The 24,986-nt window shown below is 48.3% G+C and overlaps 11 protein-coding genes and 1 non-coding gene across 12 annotated transcripts; 9 read left to right on the plus strand and 3 right to left on the minus strand.

Annotated features, from left to right (window-relative positions):
• Positions 1-334: 334 nt before the first annotated feature.
• BT62DRAFT_882414 (uncharacterized protein) lies at positions 335-2,508 on the plus strand (the record flags this gene model as incomplete). The annotated part of the gene is made up of 7 exons (XM_043182703.1): positions 335-691; positions 743-917; positions 970-1,064; positions 1,116-1,414; positions 1,466-1,855; positions 1,906-2,368; positions 2,422-2,508. The coding sequence occupies 7 exons, from the start codon at positions 335-337 to the stop codon at positions 2,506-2,508; spliced, it is 1,866 nt and encodes a 621-aa protein (XP_043044578.1).
• Positions 2,509-2,959: 451 nt separating this feature from the next.
• Positions 2,960-3,275, plus strand: BT62DRAFT_827909 (uncharacterized protein; the record flags this gene model as incomplete). Its single annotated transcript, XM_043182389.1, has 2 exons — positions 2,960-3,158; positions 3,211-3,275. Coding segments are annotated over 2 exons (264 nt in total), but the record flags the coding sequence as incomplete, so codon positions are not given.
• A 1,186-nt stretch (positions 3,276-4,461) lies between these two features.
• Positions 4,462-5,854, minus strand: BT62DRAFT_1071675 (uncharacterized protein). Its single transcript, XM_043178794.1, has 6 exons — positions 5,456-5,854; positions 5,365-5,403; positions 5,206-5,308; positions 4,968-5,157; positions 4,772-4,910; positions 4,462-4,721 (listed from the first exon to the last, which is right to left on the minus strand). The coding sequence occupies exons 1-6, from the start codon at positions 5,493-5,495 to the stop codon at positions 4,543-4,545; spliced, it is 690 nt and encodes a 229-aa protein (XP_043044580.1). The 5' UTR covers positions 5,496-5,854; the 3' UTR covers positions 4,462-4,542.
• Positions 5,855-5,934: 80 nt separating this feature from the next.
• Positions 5,935-6,692, plus strand: BT62DRAFT_926725 (uncharacterized protein). Its single transcript, XM_043185103.1, has 3 exons — positions 5,935-6,267; positions 6,326-6,567; positions 6,617-6,692. Exons 2-3 carry the CDS (start codon positions 6,410-6,412, stop codon positions 6,633-6,635), a joined length of 177 nt encoding a protein of 58 aa, XP_043044581.1. The 5' UTR covers positions 5,935-6,267; positions 6,326-6,409; the 3' UTR covers positions 6,636-6,692.
• A 773-nt stretch (positions 6,693-7,465) lies between these two features.
• BT62DRAFT_977987 (cytochrome P450) lies at positions 7,466-9,722 on the plus strand (the record flags this gene model as incomplete). The annotated part of the gene is made up of 14 exons (XM_043189314.1): positions 7,466-7,635; positions 7,710-7,731; positions 7,798-7,951; positions 8,008-8,139; positions 8,197-8,285; positions 8,309-8,550; positions 8,598-8,796; positions 8,849-8,911; positions 8,957-9,005; positions 9,052-9,075; positions 9,130-9,166; positions 9,212-9,248; positions 9,393-9,494; positions 9,546-9,722. The coding sequence occupies 14 exons, from the start codon at positions 7,466-7,468 to the stop codon at positions 9,720-9,722; spliced, it is 1,497 nt and encodes a 498-aa protein (XP_043044582.1).
• Positions 9,723-10,892: 1,170 nt separating this feature from the next.
• BT62DRAFT_926732 (uncharacterized protein) lies at positions 10,893-11,904 on the plus strand. The gene has a single exon (XM_043185104.1). It carries the CDS (start codon positions 10,897-10,899, stop codon positions 11,656-11,658), a length of 762 nt encoding a protein of 253 aa, XP_043044583.1. The 5' UTR covers positions 10,893-10,896; the 3' UTR covers positions 11,659-11,904.
• A 1,146-nt stretch (positions 11,905-13,050) lies between these two features.
• BT62DRAFT_t27 lies at positions 13,051-13,141 on the plus strand. The gene has a single exon. It is a non-coding gene; the product is annotated as a tRNA-Asp (tRNA).
• A 265-nt stretch (positions 13,142-13,406) lies between these two features.
• BT62DRAFT_395951 (uncharacterized protein) lies at positions 13,407-14,418 on the plus strand. The gene is made up of 2 exons (XM_043180775.1): positions 13,407-13,425; positions 13,484-14,418. Exon 2 carries the CDS (start codon positions 13,532-13,534, stop codon positions 14,066-14,068), a length of 537 nt encoding a protein of 178 aa, XP_043044584.1. The 5' UTR covers positions 13,407-13,425; positions 13,484-13,531; the 3' UTR covers positions 14,069-14,418.
• A 1,338-nt stretch (positions 14,419-15,756) lies between these two features.
• On the plus strand, positions 15,757-16,770 carry BT62DRAFT_395974 (uncharacterized protein). Its single transcript, XM_043180776.1, has 3 exons — positions 15,757-16,071; positions 16,123-16,538; positions 16,591-16,770. Exons 1-3 carry the CDS (start codon positions 15,948-15,950, stop codon positions 16,618-16,620), a joined length of 570 nt encoding a protein of 189 aa, XP_043044585.1. The 5' UTR covers positions 15,757-15,947; the 3' UTR covers positions 16,621-16,770.
• On the plus strand, positions 16,668-17,684 carry BT62DRAFT_395986 (uncharacterized protein). Its single transcript, XM_043180777.1, has one exon. It carries the CDS (start codon positions 16,921-16,923, stop codon positions 17,563-17,565), a length of 645 nt encoding a protein of 214 aa, XP_043044586.1. The 5' UTR covers positions 16,668-16,920; the 3' UTR covers positions 17,566-17,684.
• Positions 17,685-19,531: 1,847 nt separating this feature from the next.
• On the minus strand, positions 19,532-20,494 carry BT62DRAFT_883137 (thioredoxin-like protein; the record flags this gene model as incomplete). Its single annotated transcript, XM_043182738.1, has 5 exons — positions 19,532-19,633; positions 19,693-19,845; positions 19,896-20,094; positions 20,146-20,399; positions 20,450-20,494. 5 exons carry the CDS (start codon positions 20,492-20,494, stop codon positions 19,532-19,534), a joined length of 753 nt encoding a protein of 250 aa, XP_043044587.1.
• A 314-nt stretch (positions 20,495-20,808) lies between these two features.
• On the minus strand, positions 20,809-22,823 carry BT62DRAFT_396051 (uncharacterized protein). The gene is made up of 4 exons (XM_043180778.1): positions 22,781-22,823; positions 22,578-22,718; positions 21,039-22,517; positions 20,809-20,976 (listed from the first exon to the last, which is right to left on the minus strand). The coding sequence occupies exons 2-3, from the start codon at positions 22,582-22,584 to the stop codon at positions 21,049-21,051; spliced, it is 1,476 nt and encodes a 491-aa protein (XP_043044588.1). The 5' UTR covers positions 22,585-22,718; positions 22,781-22,823; the 3' UTR covers positions 20,809-20,976; positions 21,039-21,048.
• Positions 22,824-24,986: the final 2,163 nt, after the last annotated feature.

Raw genomic sequence — 24,986 nt, forward strand, 5'->3', positions numbered from 1 at the left:
TATCGATTAACTTTCTCGACATTAAATGCCGACGCTGGTTCTCCACGTTTTCTTGGCACCGACATCGTGTCTTCTCAAAGCTGTTTATGGAATAGCCGTCTAGTACTTAGTATTTTAGGACAGTCGAAAAACGTCAGTGCTGATCCGTGATATTCTAATCGTGTTGCTGATTTAAGTCGTGGTTTATCGATCCACCATCAAGGCCGTATCTTTTCAACAGAAATGACATGTGCGTAAGCAGCACTTGGCTTCTTTCCCGCAGTTTTATGTTTAGTCCTCATTCATACAAATAGCTCTCCTCATTGAAGCTAAGGTATACCCCTCATCCAACAACATGTCATCCCAGACAGTGAATACCGTTGTCGACGACGCTGCATTTGCTATTTCCTCTCGTCTTCTGTCCTGCCTAGTAACTGAATCTTTGCTGCGTGCATTTTATGTTCCTTTTGGTCGTGGAGATCGCGCCACTGGGATACTCGTTATTCTGGCCACCACCTCATTGTCAGAACAACCTGTCATCAACCGAGCTCTTCAGTCGCGTGACATTTTTGCCATCGTTCCCCTTCGCAACACGCCGGTTCTCTTCAATGTCGAGGGGGATAAACATGGTCGATCTGTCCGCCTTGTCGATCCCCTTGATATGTTTCCCGAAATTTATGAGCTTTCCCAGAACTCGAACAGTAGCAGAAATGTGGGATGATGCTTACCTTGCCTTTTTCTCACTATTGATTTCAATCCATAGGACGATCTCTCCAGGATGGTGAAGGAAATTTTAACGCCTCCTCACTGGGATCTTGGCCCAGTGGAACTGGCTAAAATGGATCATCCATCGCATCTCTGGAGAAAGTTCGTAAAGGACATGGTTGTCCAGGATGCCTCCATTGAAGCAGAGATCCTAAGCTCCTTCCACTGGCAGTGTAAGTTTGCGGGAGCAGTACGCCGTGCCGCGTGCTAACGAAAGCTCAACAGTGGCGTCATTCAAAAATCCACCCGCCTGTCCAACCCTGTCGTCTGCAGCTATCGATTGGGAACAAAGCCTGGTAGCCGGGCATCCAACCCACCCAGTAAGTACACACCAATGGCCAATGATCACGCTGGCTTACGAACCTATTCAGATGCACCGGGCTAGAATGATTCCATTGAGTCTCTCCGACTACGACTGGTACAACCCAGTTATACGCTTCGCTCGTGTCCCTCGTTCGCGCTTGGATATTGAAGGACCATTCGATGTCATGAGCCGGGCTCTAGCCCAGAAAGCGGCCCAACGGGCAGGGAAAATGTTAAGCATCGATGACACAAGCGTTGTTGTTCCTATCCACGAAGTTCAAATTACGAACATCATTGCGAAATTTCAGGGTGTCGATATTTTACCCCCGGATATCAGCATCCGGGCTCGTGGACAGGCCAGCATCAGGTCTGTAAATTTTCTACTGGAGCTTACTCATTGGCTTAATTTAGTTTCTAGAACCGTTGTGATGTCGGAATTACCTGGAATGGCGCTTAAATTATCAGTCGGAGTCAAGATCTCTTCCTCTTTGCGGACGATATCTCATTTTACGGCCAACTTTGGTCCCAGATTCTCATCAGAGATCGTTCCCAAGCTGGTAGTCGATCATGAAATTCTTTCTGTCGAACGAGAGCCCGCCAGCGCTGTATACGGCGGCGTGGACCCAGAAATTGCTAAGCATTTCACAGCAATTTTCAGGGAAACATATCGACCTGCACATGGTGAATGTATAATAGTCTGCGCAGCTTTGCTTGAGGTAGGCCACAAGGGCGTTTCTGCGGGTGTTTCTGCCGTGGAACACCTATTCCACCTCGATACTTTCGAAAAACGGGTTAAATTCTTGGAAAGGTGAGCTTGCCTTTTTTCCGATTATTGTCATTCTGACATGTAAGTAATAGATACATATGCCTTGCCTGCAAGGCATTGCTCCCCCCGCTGATCCACAATGGCGTGGCATTTGAAGCCCATGCGCAGAACGTCCTCGCACGGTTCGACATCGAGTCCGGGAATTTGCTTGGTTTCGTCGTTCGTGACCTTGGGGGCCTGCGAATTCATCCGGGTACATTGGCCAAATCTACTGGCATCGATTTCGATTTTTTACCGGGTCATTGTGTTGTTACCAGCACCATGGAAGAGGCCTACCCTAAATTCTACCACACCCTCATTCACAACCACTTGCAGCGGCTGATCCGGCTCCTCGGGATGCATTACAATGGCTGTGGATGGGAAATCCTTAGACGTCACTTGAACGCAATTATCCCGGCCGACCATGAGCTGCGTAGGGTCTGGATGGATCCTGGGAGCGAGACCGTTTCTGGAAAATGTTTGATGAGGATGCGGCTGCAAGGACTGTACCGAGATGTGGGTTTTTTTTTGGATTTCTGTGTCAATGGCCTGACTGTCATACAACGTAGATGGTGTTCAGTCCTTTCCCGAACATGATTCTTTACCGCCCTTCAAACCTTGGGATGGATTGCGAGATGCCTGGCGAAGAAAATTGAAGACCCTAGATGCGCTGTAATCTAATCAGTATATGTGATGCATGACATTTGTACATACGATGTAATGAGTCTGGGGTTCTTGACAAGTTCTTCAGACGGAGGGGGGTATCTGATAAGATGGGAGAATCGGAGGACGCTTATCTGATAGGATCAACCAGGCATTTTCCGTGGGAAAATCAATTGCGCCAAAGAGTCATCGATGACCACCGAAACACAGCGCGACGAACAGCGTATCGTCATCAACGACCATATCCCTCAGAGAGACGACCATCACCCACATAGACATGGCTGGCAACGAACTCGGTACTCTTGTCGTCGTTGTTCTCAAAGCCCGAAACTTGATAGATAAACACTCATTCTACAAGCAAGACGTTTATTCGCAGCTGATCTTCAACGGTTAGTCTTAACGCTTGATCAGTTGGCTTCATCTAATCCAGCCAAAGGAACGACAAAGAAAACAGAAGTCGATATCAAAGGGGGTCAGCATCCTGTTTGGGACGCTGAGATCAGATTCCCAGTTATGAAAGGTACTGCCGACAAGTATCGGAAGCTAGAATTGTCTTGCTGGTCGAAGGAGCCTAGAACAGACGAGCTGCTTGGGCAAGCGAAGATTGACATATCAGAGACGCTGAAAACCGGCGAGTTTGACGGTAAGCGACTGTTTCAACTGAACATTAGACATCGGATTGATGCGATATGCAGACTGGGTTTTGTTGGACATTGACGGCGTCCAGCGAGGCGAAGTGTATCTGGAGATCACGTATTACTCCAATGCGCCTCCGCCACAGACAGCTCCTGTAACAGGTCCGATGCGGACACCAGTGGCAGCTACCCTCGCACCTTCGGGAGGCGCTCCGCTAAACAGAAGGCCGTCGAAATTTCCTGCGGCTGATAGACTTGCACGACCAGCTTCCTATTACCAGGTTCCGGCCGCTTTGAAGCCATCGGTTCCGGGCAGCAGGGTCAGTCTTCACAGGGATCAGAATCTGTACACTCCTTCTGCAGAATTGCACTCGTCTTCCTATTCGCCCAAAGGCCGTGATGCTGCACTTCCGCCTTTGCCTGAGGAGAATATCGGACGTCACTCGAGGGTACCCTCTCAACCCCAGATAGTTCCGCCTTCGCTCCGTCCTGGAAGTGGTTCGGCGCCCAACTCACGCCCACCATCTGACCATTATCCTTCATCACCTCCGCCAACACATACAAACATTGGATACGCAACTCCCACCACCAATCCGTATGGGAGCGTCACACGGCCGTCAAGCTCAGCCGACCAGTTCCATCCTACCTCACACCCGACAACTGTATATCCACCCTCTACCCCTGCTCCTTATGGAGATACCCTAGATATCGCTTCTCATCACCATACCCCGGCTCCGTATTCCGGCACACCCTCACATGTCCCACCCAATCTCCCAGCGCCTCCCAAGCAACACAATCCCTTGTGGTCCGATTCTGAAATACCCACACGCCCGGTCTCATTTCCACTGCCGAACGTCGGACCGCCTCCGCCTCCTTCATCGCAAACATCGGCAAGTTACGAGTACAATTCGCACTATCCCGTAGCGCAAAGCGGATACCTCCAGGCACAGCCGTCCTATCGTCCGCAGTCAGCAAATGACCGCAGTGGTCTTCCTGATCCGTATCTGATCGCTCGCTACCAATCCCCCCTTCCTCTTCCACCGGATGCCCAAAACTTTAAGACCACGCCGGACCCGCCTTCTCCTGCACCCTCCCGACCATCGCCCCCGGCTTCAGCACCTGGTCCTGATCCGGCTCGTCTCCAAGCGCTCAGAGCTGCGGAAGCTGAGGCAGCTCGGAGAAAAGAACAGGAAGAGAAGGATATGGAACTAGCAAGACAGCTCGATTTGGAACTGAATCTTTCACCCTAGAGGAGGACGGGGATGCCTGGAAGTTGAAGGCGAGCCGTTGTACTTTACAATAATTTTATAGGTATATCTAAGCTATAGCAGGGTTTGACGTAGGTCAACAGTATACAAGTGTGTGATAAATGAGGTTACGATGACTGGAATATTATGCGCTGTCTGCTTGCATCGCACTTGCAGTTAATCTATCATTATGTGGCATTGTGCGCGTCGTAAATTTCTCGGCACTCAGTTCTCCATGCTGGACTTCTTTTGAGTGCCGCAAATCAAAGAAGAACGTTAAAATATAAAGAGTAAAACCGAAAGAGATGGTCCATTCAAGGACGGCTGATGAATAAGCGCTAAGACTGACAATAAGGCATGAGAAAGAGACATACCTCCGACATTAGAACTCTGGTACAATGCGACCCCGAATGCAAAGGCTAAGAGAATAAGGATGGCAGCTATGATAGCTTTGGCGAGATATGCTATTTTCAGTGTCCTGACATCTGGGAAGTCTCTGTTAAGCCATCGGAACTGTGGCGAACCGTGACATCAGAACCGAACCACATACAATACGAGCGCAGGTCCCACCTCAATGACAGTAAAAATAGCACTAATAGCTACACCAAGTATGAAGACGAGCAAAAACACTCGGTGAAGGGACGTGTGGCGCTTTGTGTCGAAGATAGATAGAAGAATGAGTCCACAGCCCCCAATGAGGGAACCAAATATCGACAAGGATCCAAACACGCGTTCCCTAGTATGCATATGAGGCATTAGGCTAATAATCGATGAGTTTGATTGAAAGTGAAGCGATAACAAAGCCTACCGGCCAACATGTCTTAAGCCGCGCTCGACACATAAGGATAGGAAGAAACAAACAGCTGTTATTGCACAACCAGCTACAAAGAGCGGCTTAAGAATATCGGCGCCTGACACCAGTTCGTTAGCAGATGGCTGACATAAATTTAGTAGACAGATTCCGCACCTATATCAGATATGTATGCTATAGAACCGTCCATAGACACTATGAATGAAATCAATATAAAGCGATCTAGCTTTGGAGGGAAAGAATGCACCATAATGTGGCCGCCCAGTGGCCAGCCATGTTACCAACATGGACAGCAAGGTAGCTGACGAATACCATGAGAAACGAGGAACACGAGGCAAAGCATGCGCAGGAGCCACAGACAGAACCACGTAAAGCCCCCAAGGATGGGTATCCAGATATAGACCCAATGTTGATGCTCGCCACTCATGAAGATCCAGTTAACGTTAAGGAAGAGGAATATTCAGAGAAGGGAGAACAGGAAACACCGAGGCCCGAAGAGCGGACATTTTATAATGTCGATCCAGGTACGGGTCGTCATTGCTCTAGGAAATACAAGTATATCTTAGACTCAGAAACTATGCCTTGGAGCCACCAGCACCACTCTGACCAGATGTCGCCGACGGAAGTTTGCACTGGGGCAGTAGAGGGAGCCGAGAAAAGAAAACGAGAATGTCACGTGCCCAGAAAACTTGAGGAAACCGAGTCGCGCTCAGCTTGACCCTCTATCTGTACCTTTGCTAGGAAGCTTGAATCAACGAATGTTCTAATTGTCCTTGCTGAAGTGCCTGCATGGAGCATAGCACTTAGCGCCAATTTTCCTACAATCTTGATTCTGGGTTAGGTGCTGCAGTCCTGAAATCACGGTCACGTATGATTATACATTTCATGACTGGATGGCCTCCAGCACACGACAAAGCTGAATGAAGTCAAGACATGGTGCTTACGCAAGACCCGCATCACCAATTAGCGTTTATCCATCAATTCTTGAGGTCCATTCAAAATAACAGCGCTTCACGTCCACCCTGAAGCCTGTTACGATCCTCTTAACAGTGGTCTTAGGTATGCTCACGCACGGATTATCTGATACGCACCGTGATGGAGCTAACTTTGTGGTCAGCTCCGTGGACGCCTGCAGCACCCGCTATTCAAAGGCTGACCCAGATTGCTATATAGTGGGGGATTGGAAAGCCTCGTTTCTTAAATGGCTGTCTCTGTGTGCCGTCGTTTTTGTGGCTTTACGCCATCGCTTTCTTTGGTGGCCAAAGTTAGCAGAATTGGTGGTCGCAAACAGGGACTTTCTCCCGGCCCTCCGGCTGTGCTTTTACGGAGAAATTTGAATATTTGCAAGGTCCATTACAAGTGAGCCTCGGAAGTCTTTGGATGAATACTTACCAAAATTAACTCGTTGATTCTACACTATCTACTGACCGAATATGGCAACAAAGCCTGGCGTCGATGATCGTTGCTACTGGTCGACTCTAGCCTTCGGCAGTGGAAGAGTAGGGCTTCAAAATGTTGTTCCTTATTCCTACGACTGGATGGCTGCTAGCGCATATGCCCTAGGATATATTTTGCTATCAATTCCTTGGCGTGTCCTTTGTTCTTCTTCCGCCGTGATCTTCTCTGACGCTTGTTATAGGCGCTCAACTCAATGAATCTCATTTGGGCTTTTCAATTTTCTCTGTCTCTTGTGCCATCACTGGCGCGCCACTTCCGGTCAACATTTTTGCTTACGAAAAGGTGTGTTTCCTTGCCGTATAGTCAAGGTATACCGGTCTGAATGCCTCATTATGCAGGAAATAACTACTGTACCCTGTCAAGTCACTCCGCGCAGTGACTCTAAGGCAAAGTTGATCGAGACAGCTTTCCTCGATACGCCGAAGATAGATTCGTCAGATTCGAGGATGATATCTCCGCGACCACTCCCACAGTTGACGTGCGTCTTCTTTTCATGTAACTGAATATCAGAACTCGGGAAAGATCCAAGAGGTCAGAGTCTAGCATGGCTATGACAGCAAGACATCATCTTCAAGCAGCCAATCCTTGGTGATGAGCACTGCATCGGTACCAGTGTCATTTGGATCAGACATCACACCGGTACATTCAATATTACGAGAAAGTTTCGAGATATATCCACCAATGGGACAACTTGCGTAACGGCTTCATAAAGCTAACTAGAATAACGGAAATGCGATGCCCGACTCGCATCTCTATATATCTAGCCCGACTGTTGTTCGGAACTAACTTCTTTGCTCAAATGACCGTCACGGAGTGGTCTGTCTGGTTCTACGTGTTCGCCCTCCTTGTTTGGGCGGCGCTGAGATTGAAGAGGATTGGCAGCCGTGAACCAGGACTTCCTCCAGGACCTCCGACTGTGCCTCTGCTAGGAAACTTGAATGTCTTCCCAACAGAATATGCGCACTACAAGTGAGCCATGACAACCTAATGTCCGGGGAGAATACTAATCGACTCATCTACTCCAGGTTCACGGAATAGGCGAGAGCTTACGGCGATATTTACTCAGTACGTGGACAGTATTCAATGCCTCTTCATCGGATTCCGTTCTAAATCTTACCGAAAAAAACTTAGCTCAAGGTCGGACCTGATACGGCGATCGTTATCACAAGTGCGGTAGCGGTGAAAGAGCTAATAGACAAGCGAAGTGCTTCCACCACAGATAGGCCACCACACTACATGGCTGACGTCGTCGCCGGTGGCGTGAATATGGTGTTGGCAAGATACTGTAAGAGGGGATCACCTGATAGAAGTTATACAGACCTTGATATGATCCTATTGAAGCGGACGTGTGGAGAGTGCTTCGCAAGAACGCCCACACGATGTTAACTCCCAAAGCTTCACTCGAGCTCCTTCCCATCCAGAGGGCGGAGGCTACTCAGCTCATGTATGATATATTGCAAGCGCCTGATGTTCGTCTTTTAGTTTCCCTATGCGGCCCGTCGCATCAAAGTCGAATGGCTTTATACCAAGCCTTCTACATCCGTGTTCGCCGATATTCCAGTTTTGTCATACTCTCCATAACCTATGGAAAACGATGCTCGCGCTACGAGTCTCCTGAGGTGACATTGTTTTTGAGGCACAGCATTTATGGGAACTCGTGCTGGAACCCGGAGCGCATCCTCCTGTAGATCTCTTGCCTTTCTTAAGGCACCTTCCGGGAGCATGGAAAGACCTTTGCAAGGAAGCTAGACAACTGCAGCGCAACTTGTATTTTGGTTTACTCGATGAGTGTCAGGCAAGGTTGCAGAATGGCCAGGCAAACGGGTGCTTTATGGAAAAGGTTTTGCAGAATCAAGAACTTGGCTTGAACCGTGAGTTGGCAGGGTAAGTATCTTCAGTATTGGTTTGACTCCTACGCTGCGTCTCCATAGGTACCTTGGAGGCGTTCTCATTGAAGGCGGTTCGGACACGACATCTTCACTCCTGCAGTCCTTGATCCTGGCTCTTATGGCATTCCTTGAAGCCCAAAGAAAGGCTCAAGAAGAGATGGATAATGTTGTCGTCGATCAAAGGTTGCCAACGTTGGATGATTTTGCCGATCTACCTTACATACAGGCTGTTGTCAAGAAGGTCCGTTTACTTCACCAACACATCAGTTCCCTCATGTATGTTTTTCTTACAGAACCATCGATTCAGACCAGTCGCTCCCGTTGCTATTCCTCATGGTACGTTGGCAACCGAAGAGGTGCTGATACCTTCGTCCCTTTCTCTCATCCCTAAATCGTATTAGTATCGTGGATATATGATACCAAAAAGCGCAATGATATTTGTGAATGCATGTAAGAGTTCTGATCTTGACGATGGACCTCACTTTTTGATTCCGAGTACGGGGAATATTCCATGACTCAGGTAAGGACATTACGCATGGCTGAGAGCCATCAAAGTCGTAGACCTTTTTAATAGACGTGTACGATGAACCCGAGACCTTCAATCCAGACAGGTACTTGTGAACAGAGCATGGAACGAAACCGGGTGTCGATGATAGTCACTTTTATTCAGCTCTTGCGCTTGGAAGTGGCAGAGTAAGTCTTCTTCGATACAACTTATATCTCTCATAGTACTATGAATTCAATAACGGATATGTCTTGGGATGCATCCTGCCAGCAACTCCTTGGTAAATCAACCGTTTATCTTCTGGAATGAATCATGTTTGACTTGTGTAATAGATGCTCAACACCATGAACCTTATCCGGGGCTTCCAGTTTTCTCCTGCGACAGATTCTGTGACCGACGCGATCGTTCTGGTGGACATCACTGATTACGAAAAGGTGTGTCTATTCTGCGCATTCTATGATCTTGCCAGAACCATTATTACATAGGGAATTCTCACCGCGCCTCGACCGTTCCAATGTCGAATCACTCCACGAAGTGACTGCAAGATCAAGCTAATCAAGAGAGCGTTTCTCAATGCTGAGGATGTATTCGCCAAATTCGAGAGTAGAATAACAGCAGAAGATAAGGAGTACGTAAAGAGATACGTGTCGCGCGTCATGTAACCGAACGAAGAAATGTAGGAAATGAGAGTGATGCTGGAAAAAGACTCTGTTATCTTGAAGGTCGCTGTAATGGGACGTGGATGATGCGCTTCGCTTGTTGGAATATGACAAGACGTGGCGACCCGCCGCATAGAGACCATATGAGGAGCGGAGGAGGAGATGGAATAAACAAGCAATTAATGCCGAGGAGATTTGTGCTCGAGCGCAGAATAACGGCAGATACAATAATGAGTGTACCGCGGGTCAGGTGATATATATGATCACAGTCGGATCGCTTCAAGCATTCATTAAAGACGCTGCCATGCTAATAATATGAATAGCAAGTGCCAAATGCATCAATTTTAAACATAATGAATGAATAGAAGTGCTATCCCTGAATCATAGGCGTTCGGCTAGGGCAAGAAGTCGAGTGAAAACAGAGGGGTACTCATTCAATTGAGCGGAGATTTGACCAATGCGACAACAGAACGCCTCTCGAATTAACGCCATGTCAAACGAGTAGTCTATTTTGTTCGTAAGAGGACGGACAGATACTTTCCTCTTCATAAATTGGCTCAACAGTCTGGAGATAGTAAGTATAGGACCACCGGATCGGAGAAGCCTTACAACATGTTTCGTCGGCAACGATCTTCGTATCGGGATGCCAAGTCGATCTCTTGTCCACGCTAAGACTACTGGGGCAGATAAGCAGTTCACCTCTGCGGCGGGAAGGCGGGTCCAGATGACGGCCGCAAAGACATTCAGGTCGGGACCCGGCGCTCAGACTAAAAAAAACAGTAAAGCAGGAATACGAGAATCGGATGAGAAACGGGACGGACCGCAAGCACACAGAGGACCAAAAAGAGTAAAAAGAGCCGCATGCTTGATGCAATGAGTCACCGACACAAGACAGCGCAGTCCAGCCAAGTCCGTGATCTGAATCGCTAATAGATATCCGGCAAACATTGCCAGCACACAGAAAACAAAAAAAAATATCAGGAAGACTTGCAATGACAAAAACAAGTACCCACATTCGGTGGAAAACAAAGCACGAGAACAGCAAAAGCATGGAAAGAACTGGAAAGAAAGGAGAACACAGCCACCATCAGGGAAAGACCAGGTTATGTAATCCGGGATGAAAGATACGAGGTATAAATAGGCGAGGGCCCAGGTTAAGAACCCTTTTTACCCCTTGATGTCCACGTCGATCGCTTTCACCCCTTCATTCACCTCGTCTTCCTGTAATAAGCGTCTCTTTTCATCGTCTGGCATTACCACTGCCACCCATCAAGACGAGCCACCCTACAAGAAACAGTGCCGAAAAACGCCAATGTCCGGACTTAGGAGAACGCACTCATTCCTTTCGCTGACGGACTTGCCCCAGCAGCAGCAAGACCAACAACAGTCACCCTACCTACCACAGAGTAGAGGCAGGTGTTGTGAAAGGAAGATGAGCATATCACCAGCAGGGAGGGACTTTCGAGCGTGTTTGGAGACGTCTATTGCTTCGAGCCTTGCACCTATAAGCCACCCGTATAGTGGCATTCAGCAGTCGCAGTCTTCATCGCCAGAATCGATCCCGTCGAGCTCCTACTATACCTCGGCGCCACGTGTCTCTTCTCCCTTGCGTCCTTCGCGGCCCCCTTCATTCATCTTTACTTCATCTACCACTCCTCCTCGCAAAGGCAAGTGCGAGCCGGACCTCCATCGCATCGCCATCCAAGCATGCATGCGTTCGACTTCCGACGGGCTAAAAGTCTTGACAATGGGCCCCCGACTGGCCATGAGCATTGTGCATGCGACAAGGGAGCTCGAACGCATGGTTACGGAGCGCGGGCTGGAAATCTTTGACAACAGGCAGGAGGAGGACATTATTATGACTGACTCTACAGCAGAGCCGTGGATCAACATGGAGCGGACAAGCGATGATTGGGAAATGGTCAATTGCGACCTGTAGGCCCACCACAAGGCTCAACGCCGCTAGGCTGACTCTCGGACTCCTCGGATACCTTCGTTTCCGTCTTTTTCAAGGAACATTCATCTGTACTATTACACACATCTCGGGTATCATTATCTATATTGTTTTCTTACTGTTGTTGTATACATACCAATTGCTACCTTGCATATTCATCCTACTTACCCAACTAATCCCACGAATTTGTTACAATAATCAAATAAGAATTTGGACATTACTGAATCACAATGGTATGCGTCCGCAGCCACAGCCAAACTCCGTGCCAAACTCCGACTGAGGGCGGGACCCATGCCGTTCCGCATTTGAAACATCCCTCGCGGAACCTCCCTGTTCCGCCATTTACTACGGCGGAGAAACCACAAGGGCCCGGAAGCAAACTCTAAAACTTTTCTTTGACCGCATGACTACGCGTCCAACCTTGCATTGTTTTTTCGTATCCTGAATGCGCCACATCTTGTGGAGCCTCTGTTGGCCTCTGCCGCTCCCATCGTACCTCTTTTTTTCTCAGCCCTGAAAAATGACCTTATATTATGATGTGTCGCCAAAGGCACATGGAAAAGGGGGCCCGGGAGTGCGGTCGATAGGACGATCAACATAGTTCGATACTAAACAAACCGGACTGAAACGCGTAGGGTCGTTACCTGAACTGACCTAGAACGAGTTGCTACACCCTATAGTACTCCCAAGCCCTTTCTTCGCTGCAACAATGTATCAAGCCGCCTCTGGCTGCAGCCTGACCGCTAGGCATATTCCATTGTAGAATTAGTCGATTGATCGATCAGATCCTCTAGTACTTCACCGTCTTCACCCAACACTTCACCTCTTCACTGGTTTTCACACTTTTTCGACGAATTATATTTGAAGGGAAAACTCGTCGACCCTGTATGTCTCTGACATCCGTCTCTTCCAACACATTGATTTCCTCTGAGTTCAATCATAACTATAAAGGACGTATTCGTTCGACCACCCAAGTTGGTGCTGGGTTAATGACCGCTTTCATTTTAATGAGATGTCACGTCGTTAGATCAGATCTTTTTTGGAGGATTCCACTTGGAAAGGATTTACAACATATGCGCTCAGCCCTACTGGAGAGACGATGATTCTAGTGCATGGTGAAGTCCATCAAGGAGGTCAGAGGGATGTGGCTAGTTTAGTCTACTTGGATCAGGGTTCTGGATGGTGTAAAGTTGTCGTGCCTTCTGGCCCCTCTCACGCCTTTATCAGCTGCAGTGGTCACTCATATGGGTCCATAAAGTCAATTACAACTTAGTACCTCCGCGGTTCCTTCCTCGCTGGGTGGTAACGGTGCAGTTTTTTTTTTGGCATAATTAGTATCGCCTTCTTGAAGGGAGAAATAGGGCACCACGTAATGTATCTCTGGTAGTATATCGGTTAGTACACGCGCCTGTCATCGGTAGCTTGCTTCTGTACGCGCGAAAGCTGGGTTCGACTCCCAGCCAGAGAGATTATTTTTTCTAGTCGCGAATTTGGAGTCCGTGACGAGTTGACTCGCTGCCGCAGACTTACAGTGCCAAATGGTCACAGCTCTGTTGTTCCTGTTTAGTGGCTAGTATTTATGTAGGAACTATATCTACCTATCATTGCCTGCCTTGTACTCAAAGGGCCTAACGAAGACGTGTTGTATTCTTTGAGAACAAAGGATTTCTTGTGGCACAGCTTCTACTTAAGAAATGTGAAATCTCTGTGGACCTTCTTCAACCGCACATTGCTGTCACTGCAGTACCGCAGGTGTGTTCTCCATTGCTGTGTTTTTTCTAATTATGCGAAACTCATCCTCGATTAGTAGAAACCACTCTCACGACTCCTCCATCCAGCCCAATCAACTTACAAAGCCATGTATATCGCCAAGAACGACAGAAAAATACAACCGCGCCCCGTCCTTTCCGGCGACAGAAATCTTCGTCCATGGCCCAAGCGTCACCTTGAGGCATCGACGACTTCTCCTCGCCCTCTCAAACGTAGGAAGACGGCTCCGAGTTCGAGGGACGGGCCACACATACTACATTCCTACACCCTACCACCCACTTCTTCCCCACCGTACTCAGACGCAGAACTGTCCTCCGATGGCTACGACTCTGAATCTTCATCCACTCAGTCCGATGAAACGGACGAGGAAAAGCATATGCTATCGGAGAGTGATGAGTTTCTGCTGGGTGCAGCGGACACAAGAGAGGAAACTTTCGGACACAATCCATCTGGCAGTAATACAGAAGGCAATGATGCCGTGGCCATCAATTCGTCACTACGTCTGACGAACTCACAGCCTGAGACGGCTAGCGCTGGGACCACGGAGTCGGAAGACGATCCTTCTAGAAATGCGGGGAAGCGTTTCGTGGAACGTCGGAACTCTAACACTCTGCTCGATTTTTAGCACTCCGTCCTTGTTATTCGATTGCCTGTTTCTCTCGTGGTGAAAAAGAAGCTGTAAGTTTTGTTACGATAGTAAGCGACTTCATTCCTCAGGCGGATCTCTTCCCGAGGTCAGAAAATAACTATCCTCGATTATCGGAGAGTACCACAAGTAGGTGTCTGAAGATCTAGTAGAGCTGTGTCCGATGTCTATGTTACTGCCATGACTTGTTCAAGCCTTGGCATTGCAACTTGCAAGAGCCTGCGGAGAACCGGACGTGTCTGGGTAGAGGGAAGCCGAGGCAGTGTCAACAGAGGCTCGAAGGATGTTATACTGGCATCAATGAACTAAACTCATCTGCTCACGGCAACAGATATGGGAAAAGGTGTCTATGACGCATCGAAGAGTGCAGAGCAGTAGATCGTTTCAGTTAATGGGCGTCAGTGATGCGGCGAAGATACGAGCAAAGATGTGGGACTGATTTGCGGGGGTTCGCATGCTGTACCCACTGGCCATATGGAAAGCGGAGTGAGGCGCAATAGCACCGTGATTCGGCATTACTGTGAATGATCCGTGCTAGAGCTTGGTACAAAGCATATTTCTAATATGAGAATCGGGTGGCTGCAACATCTAGACACCATCAGTTCCGTCGCATACTGAGTCCGGTTATCCACCTTAGAGTGGGGATATCCTACATCTCCGCGTGCAACATCGCAGCGCTCAGTGGTAGGTTCCGTTCTCATGTTGCTTTAGAGCACTAGTGCCCAGTGTTCGCCAAGATAATTTGTTTTCTCTTTGTAACATCCTGTCTCGGTTCGATAAGAGCTCAAGGCTTCTCGTGTCTAAGCATATTAGCATGGAACTGACAAAATTAGCACGTACTATTTCGGCCGTTCGTACGCAATCCCAATCCATAAGATAAAAGAAGTCTTTGGTGAACTTTAGGTGACCGTATGAGAAACGTGTAGTACTAGCTGTTACCGTGCTGTTCGCCAGGCAGAAAGTTTGTCGGCAGACATTGGTGGTAGCTAATTTTAAGATCAAAAAATTGACCGTTCGTGGGCCGGCTGCTTTTTCTTTCGCTATGTAATTGCTTCGGCCAGTGGTCACCCTTCTTGCGTGAATTCTCCCGCCATTTGAATATGGTGCTGGGCACTCGGTGCTGTCCCATTCCTTTCACTGTCCATGCAAATGACCATATCTGTCGCCAGCTTCTCGACAGGCGGGGATGAGCCAGCCTTCGGGCGTCTATCTTATCCTTCCTTTTGCCTTTTAACACAGGATCACCATGGACGATACGTTAGTAGATATGCCTGACCCCCGAGAAAGTAAAGATGAGCATGACTCTAGCGACGCTCCTGCTGCAGAGATTCTATCATCCTTTCCTCTGCATAGATATCGCACATCTCTTGGGCTGAGAACAGGTCCAGAGCACACAGGTACTCATGGAAGAGGTCTGTGTTGGATTTGATTGTCGCATTACTTTCCTTTACAACTTCCACTGGATTACGAACAAAGAGATGCTGAAAACATAAGAGGCGAGGAAATGAGTCCATTTGCCCGGATCTGGAGGATTTTCCTGAATGAATGCGCCAAATTTGACTCGGAAATGGTCGATGATTGGAGAGGCCGCTTGGGTGTACTACTGGTATCCGTAAGTATCATTTCGGTCTCTAAACATTATTGTTAACAGTGTTTAAGCCGGTCTCTTTTCGGCTGTCGTCTCAACATTTGTGCAGACTTCCCAAAATCTCCAGGCTGACTACAGCGAGGTCTCTGCGTCGCTCCTGTTCGAACTTATCAACGTGCAGCGTGCCATTGCTAATGGAATTTCTGTCAATGCTATTCCACGCTTCGAAATCACTCCTTCCACCGTTTTTACACCGAGCACTCTTGATTCATGCGTGAATTGGCCGTTTTCACCAGTTTATCCCTCAGTCTCAGTACCGCCTCGATAGCCGTTCACACGAAACAATGGATATACCATTATGTTTCTGTGCCCTCGGGAACCCCGAGAGACCGAAGTAGGGTCCGTCACTTTCGACACATGGGATTGAAGAACTGACATGTGCCAGTAATCATCGGACTGCTTCCCGTACTCATGCATGGCTCCCTGGGTCTTTTCCTACTCGGGTTGGTCGTCTATCTTGTACCGTTACGCATCGAGATTGCATCTACGGTTGGTGCTATGTCACTCCTTACAATTTTCGCATATCTTACCACGACCTTTCTCCCTCGCTTCTATGTCCAATGCCCTTACAAAATGCCACTGCCTGCTTATGCGTATCCTTTTTACAGTCAATTCTGTCATATGATCCTCCCGAAATTTTTTCATGTCCCAGCACCACCATCATCGACTCCCATCTTATCCATGAAAGATGCGGAAGCCCTTGCGGTGAACGATAATACCTATACTACAGATGCTCGCGCATTAGCTTGGCTCTATTCTATGTCATCCAACCCAGTTTTGAGGAGTATCTCCATCCAGTCTGTGAGTGCCCTTTCTCTCAAATCTACAAGCACGCTGAAAAGCGAACTTGTAGATATCGCGGCTTTGTGCCAGGAAGGAATAAAGCAAACTTTTGAATCTGAATGGTGCCCAGACAACCAGGATATTATGGAGGCGAAGGTCGAGCGGTTCCTCCGCGCATACCTTCGCTTTCGAGTGGAACCAGGACTCGTTTCGTGGCCCTTTGCTCGCCAACCGTGTCTCAATATCCATACGCAGCTCGTGTCCTTTGGCCTTATTGACCGGGGCACCTCTGCAAACTTGCAGACAGCCAGTTGTCAATATTTGCGTGCCACCATAGTAGGCTTCCCGAAGGAACAAGCGCAACGCCATCAGCCCATTGTTTGGGCCCATATCTTGAAAAATGTTCTCTTGGAAGGTGCCAGAGGGCTGCTCTGCCCAAAGAGCAATCATTTTGACGTTCACTTGTACCGGAAACTGTTCCAGGCCTTTCCTACTAGATTTTTGGTCCCCCAGTCGGGCCGAGTCTCCCCTCGCGTTTCGAAGCCTCGTGGTACAAGGTATTGAATGGGAATTCTGTCCACAAATCGAAATTCTCGATGTTCCTGGCTGTGACTCTCCTGTCTCGTTCACAGACGCCATCCATTCCTGCCTTTACCCATACCTCGCCAAGCTCTTAATCGAGCATTTTACTGGAGGGAACAGTCGCTTTTCGTTGGCAAGAATCGCTGATCGCAAACATCCCGTACAGATGCAGCTGTTGTTGGCAGTGTTTGAGCTGTCATGCGAGCGCGCGTGGATTTGGAACGATGCTTGGTTAATGGTTTCCACGGTCCTCACCTGTCTTCAACCGTACCTCAAAGACATGAATGCGGACGAAACAGTGTCTCGTGCCAACCCAGAAGAATGGACTACCGTCTTCGAAAGCCTCTGCTCAGTAATACAGTCCGATGCATTTGGTACGATTGATAGTCACATCTCTTGGCCTGACCAACGGTCCATTTTCGAGAGCTTCACGATGTGTCTTACGAAACTAGGCACCAGATAGGAAGATATTCCGTTCTGCACCCCATCGCCGATATTGGCACGCAAAATTATCCAAACCCCTCCTCGAAGATCGGACGCCACAGAAACCAATGCGGGCTGGACAGATTTTTTCTCATCGACTGATTGCGCCGTATATGTATGGGACATTCGTGCAGAATAAGTGTTTTGATAAAATTCGAGGGACGCCTTGGACCTTTCACTATCTGGTCGTGGAAGCATATATTGACGGCCTCGAGCATCTATCCGACGAGATAGATAGGCAGAGCGCCACGCAGCACCTTCTCGCCACCGACAATCTTCTTGTTGTCTTTAAAACTGTTGCTGGATCTGGGGGTCAGAGGAATGTTTACAGAAATTGGCGAAGATTCGACCAAGAGATCCTGTATGGGAGGAAGTCTTCGAAGTTTTTGATAATCGCACAACAGATGAAGAATTTTGGATTCCATACGTATACGACTATGAGGGAGAAGGTACCTGGGAACGGTTTGCTCAAATGGTTGCCGATTTTCGATTTTCTCTGACGGGATGTCCGTCATCCGATACCGGTGAAGACTCTTTTCGGGTAGGTTACCTTGGGTTTTGTTCCTGCTGACGAGTTTGCATTGACAGCCTTCACATATAGATATTCCCTGAGGAGCCACTGACCTCCCTGCCTCCTCCTGGCCCTAGTAGATTCTTGTGGAAATGGTCGTTCTGGAGACAAGGTCATGGTAAGGCGGACAAAACTACTGGATGGGTAGAAACAGTATAATCACATACAACAGTCCAAATATGCAGCAAAAGAACGTTCAAGTAACAGTCTTTGTATTTGTGTTCGCTTCTACTTGGTTTGTGCATCTTAGCTTTACCTTCGACGGTTGGTGTTGGTACGTCGTCAAGGCGCAGGTAGTCTGCGGTCAAGTACTTCATTTACTTCGTGTCGCACCCAGCGAATCTTTGTGGCTTCTTTCTGGATTACGATTTAACTACTATGCTCTTCCTTTTCCCTGAGAGGGCTGCAGTCCAGGAGAATCGTACGCATAAGTATTTACTCCCTAGGCTATCAAGGACACCGTTTCTTCAAGCACCTAGAATCTAGACCTCGCGCTCCTGAGATATGGAATTCCATCCTTACGGGCATAGGACTGGAAGGCCTTTATGTAGTAGGGAACTCCAGACCTGTTAGCTCGATATCCTGAATCTCATTTTCGTGATATCATTATGTATCGTTAATGAAAGTGCCACAGTATTTGTCAATATAATAATAGTAAGAAAACTTGCTCGGCGTGCCTGTTTTGCCTGCCAGTGATTGCAAAGCTTTGTAAAGCAGCTAGGCGATACTCCGAGCTTTCGGACCTACTTACTGTATCTTACTAATATTAAAGTCGTTCCGCATGTGTAGGATAACCCAGAGCTATCCAGATAGCTGATGACCGAGCATGCAGGTCCGCAGAGGGGTTGGTCTCTCATTCGAATTCATCTCTTGGATGTTCCAGATGCTCGGCGATACAGTCTTTCTAGGTCGTCCAGCTTCAACTGACCGTCAGCTACGACGAAGCGGGTCCATTTCCATTTAAGTTGGTCAATTTAGGCTGGTCAGTGATTCTGTCAAACGAGCTCCGTCTTGCAACAATACCCGTCCTTTTCCAACGTTAGAATATCACGTCGCGTATCAATTGCAGTCTTAGCTTTATCGACGGATGACTTCTGTGCTTCAGACAGAATAGTCCGCTTTGTCCGGCTAAATAAAATATAATCTACATCCAACCAACGGCCCAATCACCATCTTCCCATATAATCAACCAATCTGAAGCCAGCGCCTATATTGATCATTCATCACGGCTACAAGACTTGACATCCGAAAACATGTACCAGAGCCGAACCAAAGATGAACAAGGCTAGAAATTTAAAAAAATGTTCAAGTAAAACAACAAGCAGAAGATGAAGATGGCTATATGTGAGAACGTAGAAGTCGATATGAGAAGCTTTTAAACAACAATTGCAGCATGAGTGATGTCGTTTTCGAGCATAGGAGCGAAAGGCGAAGGCGCGGCAGATGGAGAACCGCAGTCAGCAAGTTTCTTGAATATCTATCGGAGAGAAAGGCATGAGTGCCCGAGTGAAAAGAGTCGATGAAAAAAGTACTCACCCTGACAAAAACCTCTGAGGACTGACCGCCATTTATCTGCCACCTTCCATCGATAATTATGGCCGGAACACCATTTAACCCTCTGGTCTTCGCTTCTTCACATAGCTTGTTTACCTCGTCTTCAAGTTCATCGGACAGGAGGAATTCGATGGCCTGGGCGGATGATAAGCACGATGTGGCGAGGATATTAAGAAACCGCGAACCTGCTCCTTGGGCATAATATTGACGGTCTCAGCAATTTGAGCAAGGACGTGGACATCGGCGATGTCTTGGCCTTGGTCGAGATATGCTTTGAATACACCACAGAGGAAAGGAAGTTGTAGGTTCTGGCCGCCGAGGTGATACGCTTTCCTTGACATCCGGTGGGCTCTCGTAGATGCGGAGACGACGCCATCGAACGTGCTAGACGCCAGCTTTGAGTAAACGACCGCAAACCCGCGACTCCCGACTCACATATTAATTTTCCGTTCTTCTGCCCACTTCAGAACAGAATGCTCCGCAAAGCTCTCAAACGCATCCTTGCCCAAATGTTGAGTGAAAAAGGCGGCTCTGCTAATTTTGGGTGTGTTTTCGTTGAGGATGCTACGAGGAATGAGCTGGAACGGTCTGAACTCGATATCGAAGGTCAGTGGAAGCCGGAGCACAGCTCTGCAGTAGGAGACGGCGCTGAGTAGTTCATGATGGCCTATGTAGCAGTTCGGGCAAACCTGATAGCAAAACTTGAGAGGACCTCGAGTGAAAGTATTTTGCAGCATACCAGGTCATTGACGACAGTTATCTTGAGAACACGATTGGTCGACATTACCGCCCGCAGAGTAGTGACGGACTGAAGGCCTTGAGAAATAGAAGATGAAGTATAGGGGGATAGCAGGGAAAAGTTGATATAAAGGGGAGGATACAGTCAATGGCGAAGGAAAGGCGGGATGACCATCAAAAGTGTATTTAGCTGGTAAAGTGCTTACACAGGTCCCTGTACCGGAATGGGTCGCTTACTCAATCGCTTGGCTCTTTGACAAATCATCCGTCACGTCTCACATATATTGATAACCACCTGCGTCTGAACGGATGCCGCTACCGGATTATGTTACTAACGCTGAGCTGCTCACTCCTGCGGCGCGAAATCGGGGTATATACACCTATTAGCAATAACTATTAGTATGTGCATGATTCGGGTGTCCTGGCGTGCGTCAGAGTATGCTGAGCGAGCTTTATAACACGGAAATACTAAACAAGGCAAAAATCGGAATTCGCGGAGATTCGTTTCATTATTGTCAAGGTGCGGAACTTGAACATTGAAGATAGTATGTCAGCGAGGGAAAAGACCACCATGTTAAGAACTTCCTCACCAAATGCAGCCTAGTCCCAAAAACTGTCGTCATTGTCCTCGTACTCAAGACCAGATGGCCATGCCTCCACATAGTCGCACTTGTCGATATTTACCATCTTTTCGAGGCGTGTCAGCTCATTCTTGGAACGAAGAGCAGATCGGCTTCGATGGTCAAGACGCAGAAGGCGGAATGCGCCACTCTTCTTCACTCGAGCCGTGATTGAGCGAATAAGCAACTCGATATGTAGAGGTTCCATGTCTCGTATGGAAAGTGTCTCCACTTTCTTCCAAAAAGCCGGTACGCCATCGTTTTCAGCTTCGTCGCCTGTCCACGACAATATTAATAATACCGAAATGACAGCCAAGTCACAGTCGATGCTAGTCAGCGACGGAAACGCATCCACAGTGTGCCCTAATTGTGTACTGGGAAATGAACATGCGCTCAACGTGAGAGAGCGGACATTTGGAAACTGGTTGTCACCCAAATCATCAATACCCTTAAGAACAAGGGAATGAATCTGGGACAAAGGTAATTGTGCCATTAGCATGCGAGAGCGGTCGAGTTCATCAGTGCCGCTGATACGAAGGGACTCGAGGTTTGGAAGGTGGATAGGCGTAGATTCTCTGGCCAAACCGGCTTTTAGCTTCATTCTCGACAACGAGAGGTTGATTAACTTTGCCATGGACCCAAGGAAGGCACGACACTGGTCCAAATGCAATTCGTCCATGTGAGTCCCATCGATGTGAAGCGTTGTAACATTGCCCAAGGGCGGCTGGAGAGGGCCTGAAACACCGGAAAGCCGCACGAACGATAAATAATTGGCTCCGCCAGATAAAATCCGAGGCTTTACAAGTTCGTATTGTGTTTGTAGGTGAGGATGGTGAGGGTGAAATTTGATTCGGATAGATAGGCGTTCGAGTTGCTGCGCAGTTAATGCTCGCAACTTCTTGATGACATCCTCGATCGGCGAGAAGTTGTTAGCTATGGACATGGAGAGTTCCTTGCATCGCCATAGATGTGCGGCCATAATATCAAGAAAATCTGGCCATGGGTAATTTCCGTTGACCTGCAAACGGATATTCAGCAAGCATTCGCCCGACCGGCTCAAATGAATATTCAACAGCTCCAACTTCTTTGCAAAGTGGCTATTCCTGTGCTTCAACACGATGCTGAGGTTAATGAATATCCTATTCCAGAGCATAGGAGTACCAGTGGCAACGGCCCGCCAGGTGCTAGAGACGTGGGAGGCAGTGATACCGAATGAGGACCGGTGGCAGATAGCATCTTCAGAACAGAGCATGAAGATGGAGGACAAGACCTCGAACGGAAGGACGGAGATAGGCGCGCTGTGGTTAAGCAGCTGCTTGTGTCGCGCATGAGCAAGCTGCAGCTCCTTGTCTACCTCATTGACTTCCTGAAGTAGACGTTGCTTCTGGTCTTCCAGCTCCTTGATACGGCTCGTGGTATCTCTTAGTACAATCTCTCTGGATTCATCACCTGTCGAGTAAGGGTAAGCGCCCACGATGGATGTTGGCATATGCGTGCAGAACCGCGTACATTCCATGACCGGTGATCGTCAATCTGGAAGACCAGAACGTTGCCAGCATATCAGATTTTCACCCTCAGAGAACGCAGACAATGCCACGTCGGTATATGAATGTTGGACACAAATGACGATTTCCGTCGTGGGGCCAGGTGCTACCTATACATAGATAAAGCTTTATACATCAAATTTTAAGAAAGAAAGTTTTATGGCTCACGCGTTCCAGTACCCCAACTGCCTTGCCCAGGTCGAGTGTGGTGTCACTGTTGAGAATCAGTGACGCGGCGCTGCGGTTCGGTACGATTTTGATCCGGCGGTTTGATCCGGGATCTCCACAGAGTGCTTCAACATTCATCATGATACCGGCATGACTCCCAAGACCATCCTTACGCGACAACCATAACAAAGAACGCTCATCTTGACAACCATTCCTGCATTGTTATCGTTATCGTGACATAAATTATTCCTGTAAACTATTATCACCACATGGAACGAACAAAACAACATCCCAAGTCCCTCTTTGTCCGCCCAGCTGACAGCTTGAGCCAGCTCGGGGAATCATATAAGCCCCTTCATCAACACCACTATTCTCTGCCCGGAATGTCTTCCATCTCCACCAAGAAGAACTCCAGCTTTTTCTCTCTGACATTTCCTTTTGGCTACCAACTCAATCTCAAGACTGCTGTTAACGGCATGCTCTCAGTCAAATTCCGCAACCCACAAAGTAGCAATGCTGACTCTCTCGGTGGCCTAGATAGTTCTACCGAGACGATTGACGTCCTGCAGGGATCTGGCGCCAATCGGTCTCCCGGCATGAATGATAGCCAAACTGTACGTCCTTTTCTCTTATGAGTGGCTCTTCGATGTGTTGATCCTCATCCTCATAGATGTATGACACTGAACCCATAGCAAGAACCCCATCTCCGGTTCCTACGGAAGTTATTGAAGATGACCCCGAAGACATCGCCCGGACGCTCAACAGGAACAGCATCAAAGTACGCGATTATGCTTATGTAGCCACTACCAAGCTTGTGGCAGAGACTTTTGACGCTCTCACCGGTATATCTGAATACGAACTTCGTTTGAACGATATAAATCCTATGCGGCCTCACATCAAAGGGAAAACTCTCCACCGCTTGCTCGAGACTGGATATATTTCATGGGAAGAGACGTCGACGAGGTGTCAGTCCCAGGATCTGTCGGCGTTAGCAGAATATCGTGCTAGCTCGAGGGTGTCTTACCCGTGGCGAGCGTTGCCTTTGAAGGAGGAGGGTGAAGTGAAGTCCTGGTCCATAGAGGAGCGGCGAACATGGGTGGCCAAGTCTCAGGTAGCACTGGCAACAAAGGCGTCTCTAAACCGTTATGATCGGTGTGTTGTGTATGAGCGCGCTAGGTTGGAGCGTGAGGAAAAGGACAGGCAGGTGATCGAGGAAGTCATGCGGCGGCATCGGGAGAGAGAAAGTGCCAATGCAGAGGCGATGATGAATAAAAGGACACTGGATGATCACGAGAAGGAGCTCAGTCCTGGCAAGAAGCAGAAGGTTGCCCATGACCCACCCATTGCTCTGCCATTACCAGCGACGGCACATGCGCAGTCAAGTTTGACCCCGTCTACCCTTGACATGGCGGTGGTCTCTTTAGCACCACTCATCACCGATCGTTGTGGCGCAGGGAAGACCACTATGTCATCCGGCTATGAACCTAGTGACCCGATGAGGCCTGGTCCTTCTGTATCACTCCCTGTAGCTCGTCGAGGGCTCGGCAGGACGGTAACATTACCCAGCATCGATCATGATTCTCTGGGCGTCTAGGTTTCTATCGCCATTTTTTTCGAGCTCGTTGTCTTGTCCCTTACTCGCCATTCCTCTGCCATAATTACGGCTATACGGATTTTGTCAGACGAATGCCCCGTCCTAGGTTGTAGGTCAATTATATGTAATGCCAATGTATCAGTAGCCGACGTTGTCCGTACTGTAGCCCTAGCTTTTGTTAGTTGAATAATTTATCATCCCCGCCTTGCAAAAGATACTCGAGCACCGCACATCGATCCTGCTCACTCAAGTCGGCAACAACGAGGCAGAAAGCCAGTAACGTGGCGTCAAGCTCGGGTTCGTGTTCAAATATATCAGTGGGCAACAGACCATCGAGTACGGCAGATCCGTATGTCTAGATTTCCAACTTCGGCTCAAGGGACGCAGAGTGATGGCCTCGGGAAGGCTCAAGGAAACAAAACTGACTCGGGAGGGTGCCTCTTTGGCGGACTCGCTGAACGACTGGAAAACGGGAATAATTAAAGGGTTCTATTCAAGGTCAGGCTGATGGTTGATGGTATCCATTAAAATCGTGTTTACCTGCCATGACGAAACAGGTCGGTCCCAAAACGAAGGGGATGCAATGCATGTACGTATTGCGGAATACATGCC

This window comes from Guyanagaster necrorhizus (genome assembly GCF_019112545.1).
Source record: "Guyanagaster necrorhizus MCA 3950 unplaced genomic scaffold BT62scaffold_3, whole genome shotgun sequence".
In the NCBI taxonomy this organism is placed as follows: Eukaryota; Fungi; Basidiomycota; class Agaricomycetes; order Agaricales; family Physalacriaceae; genus Guyanagaster; species Guyanagaster necrorhizus.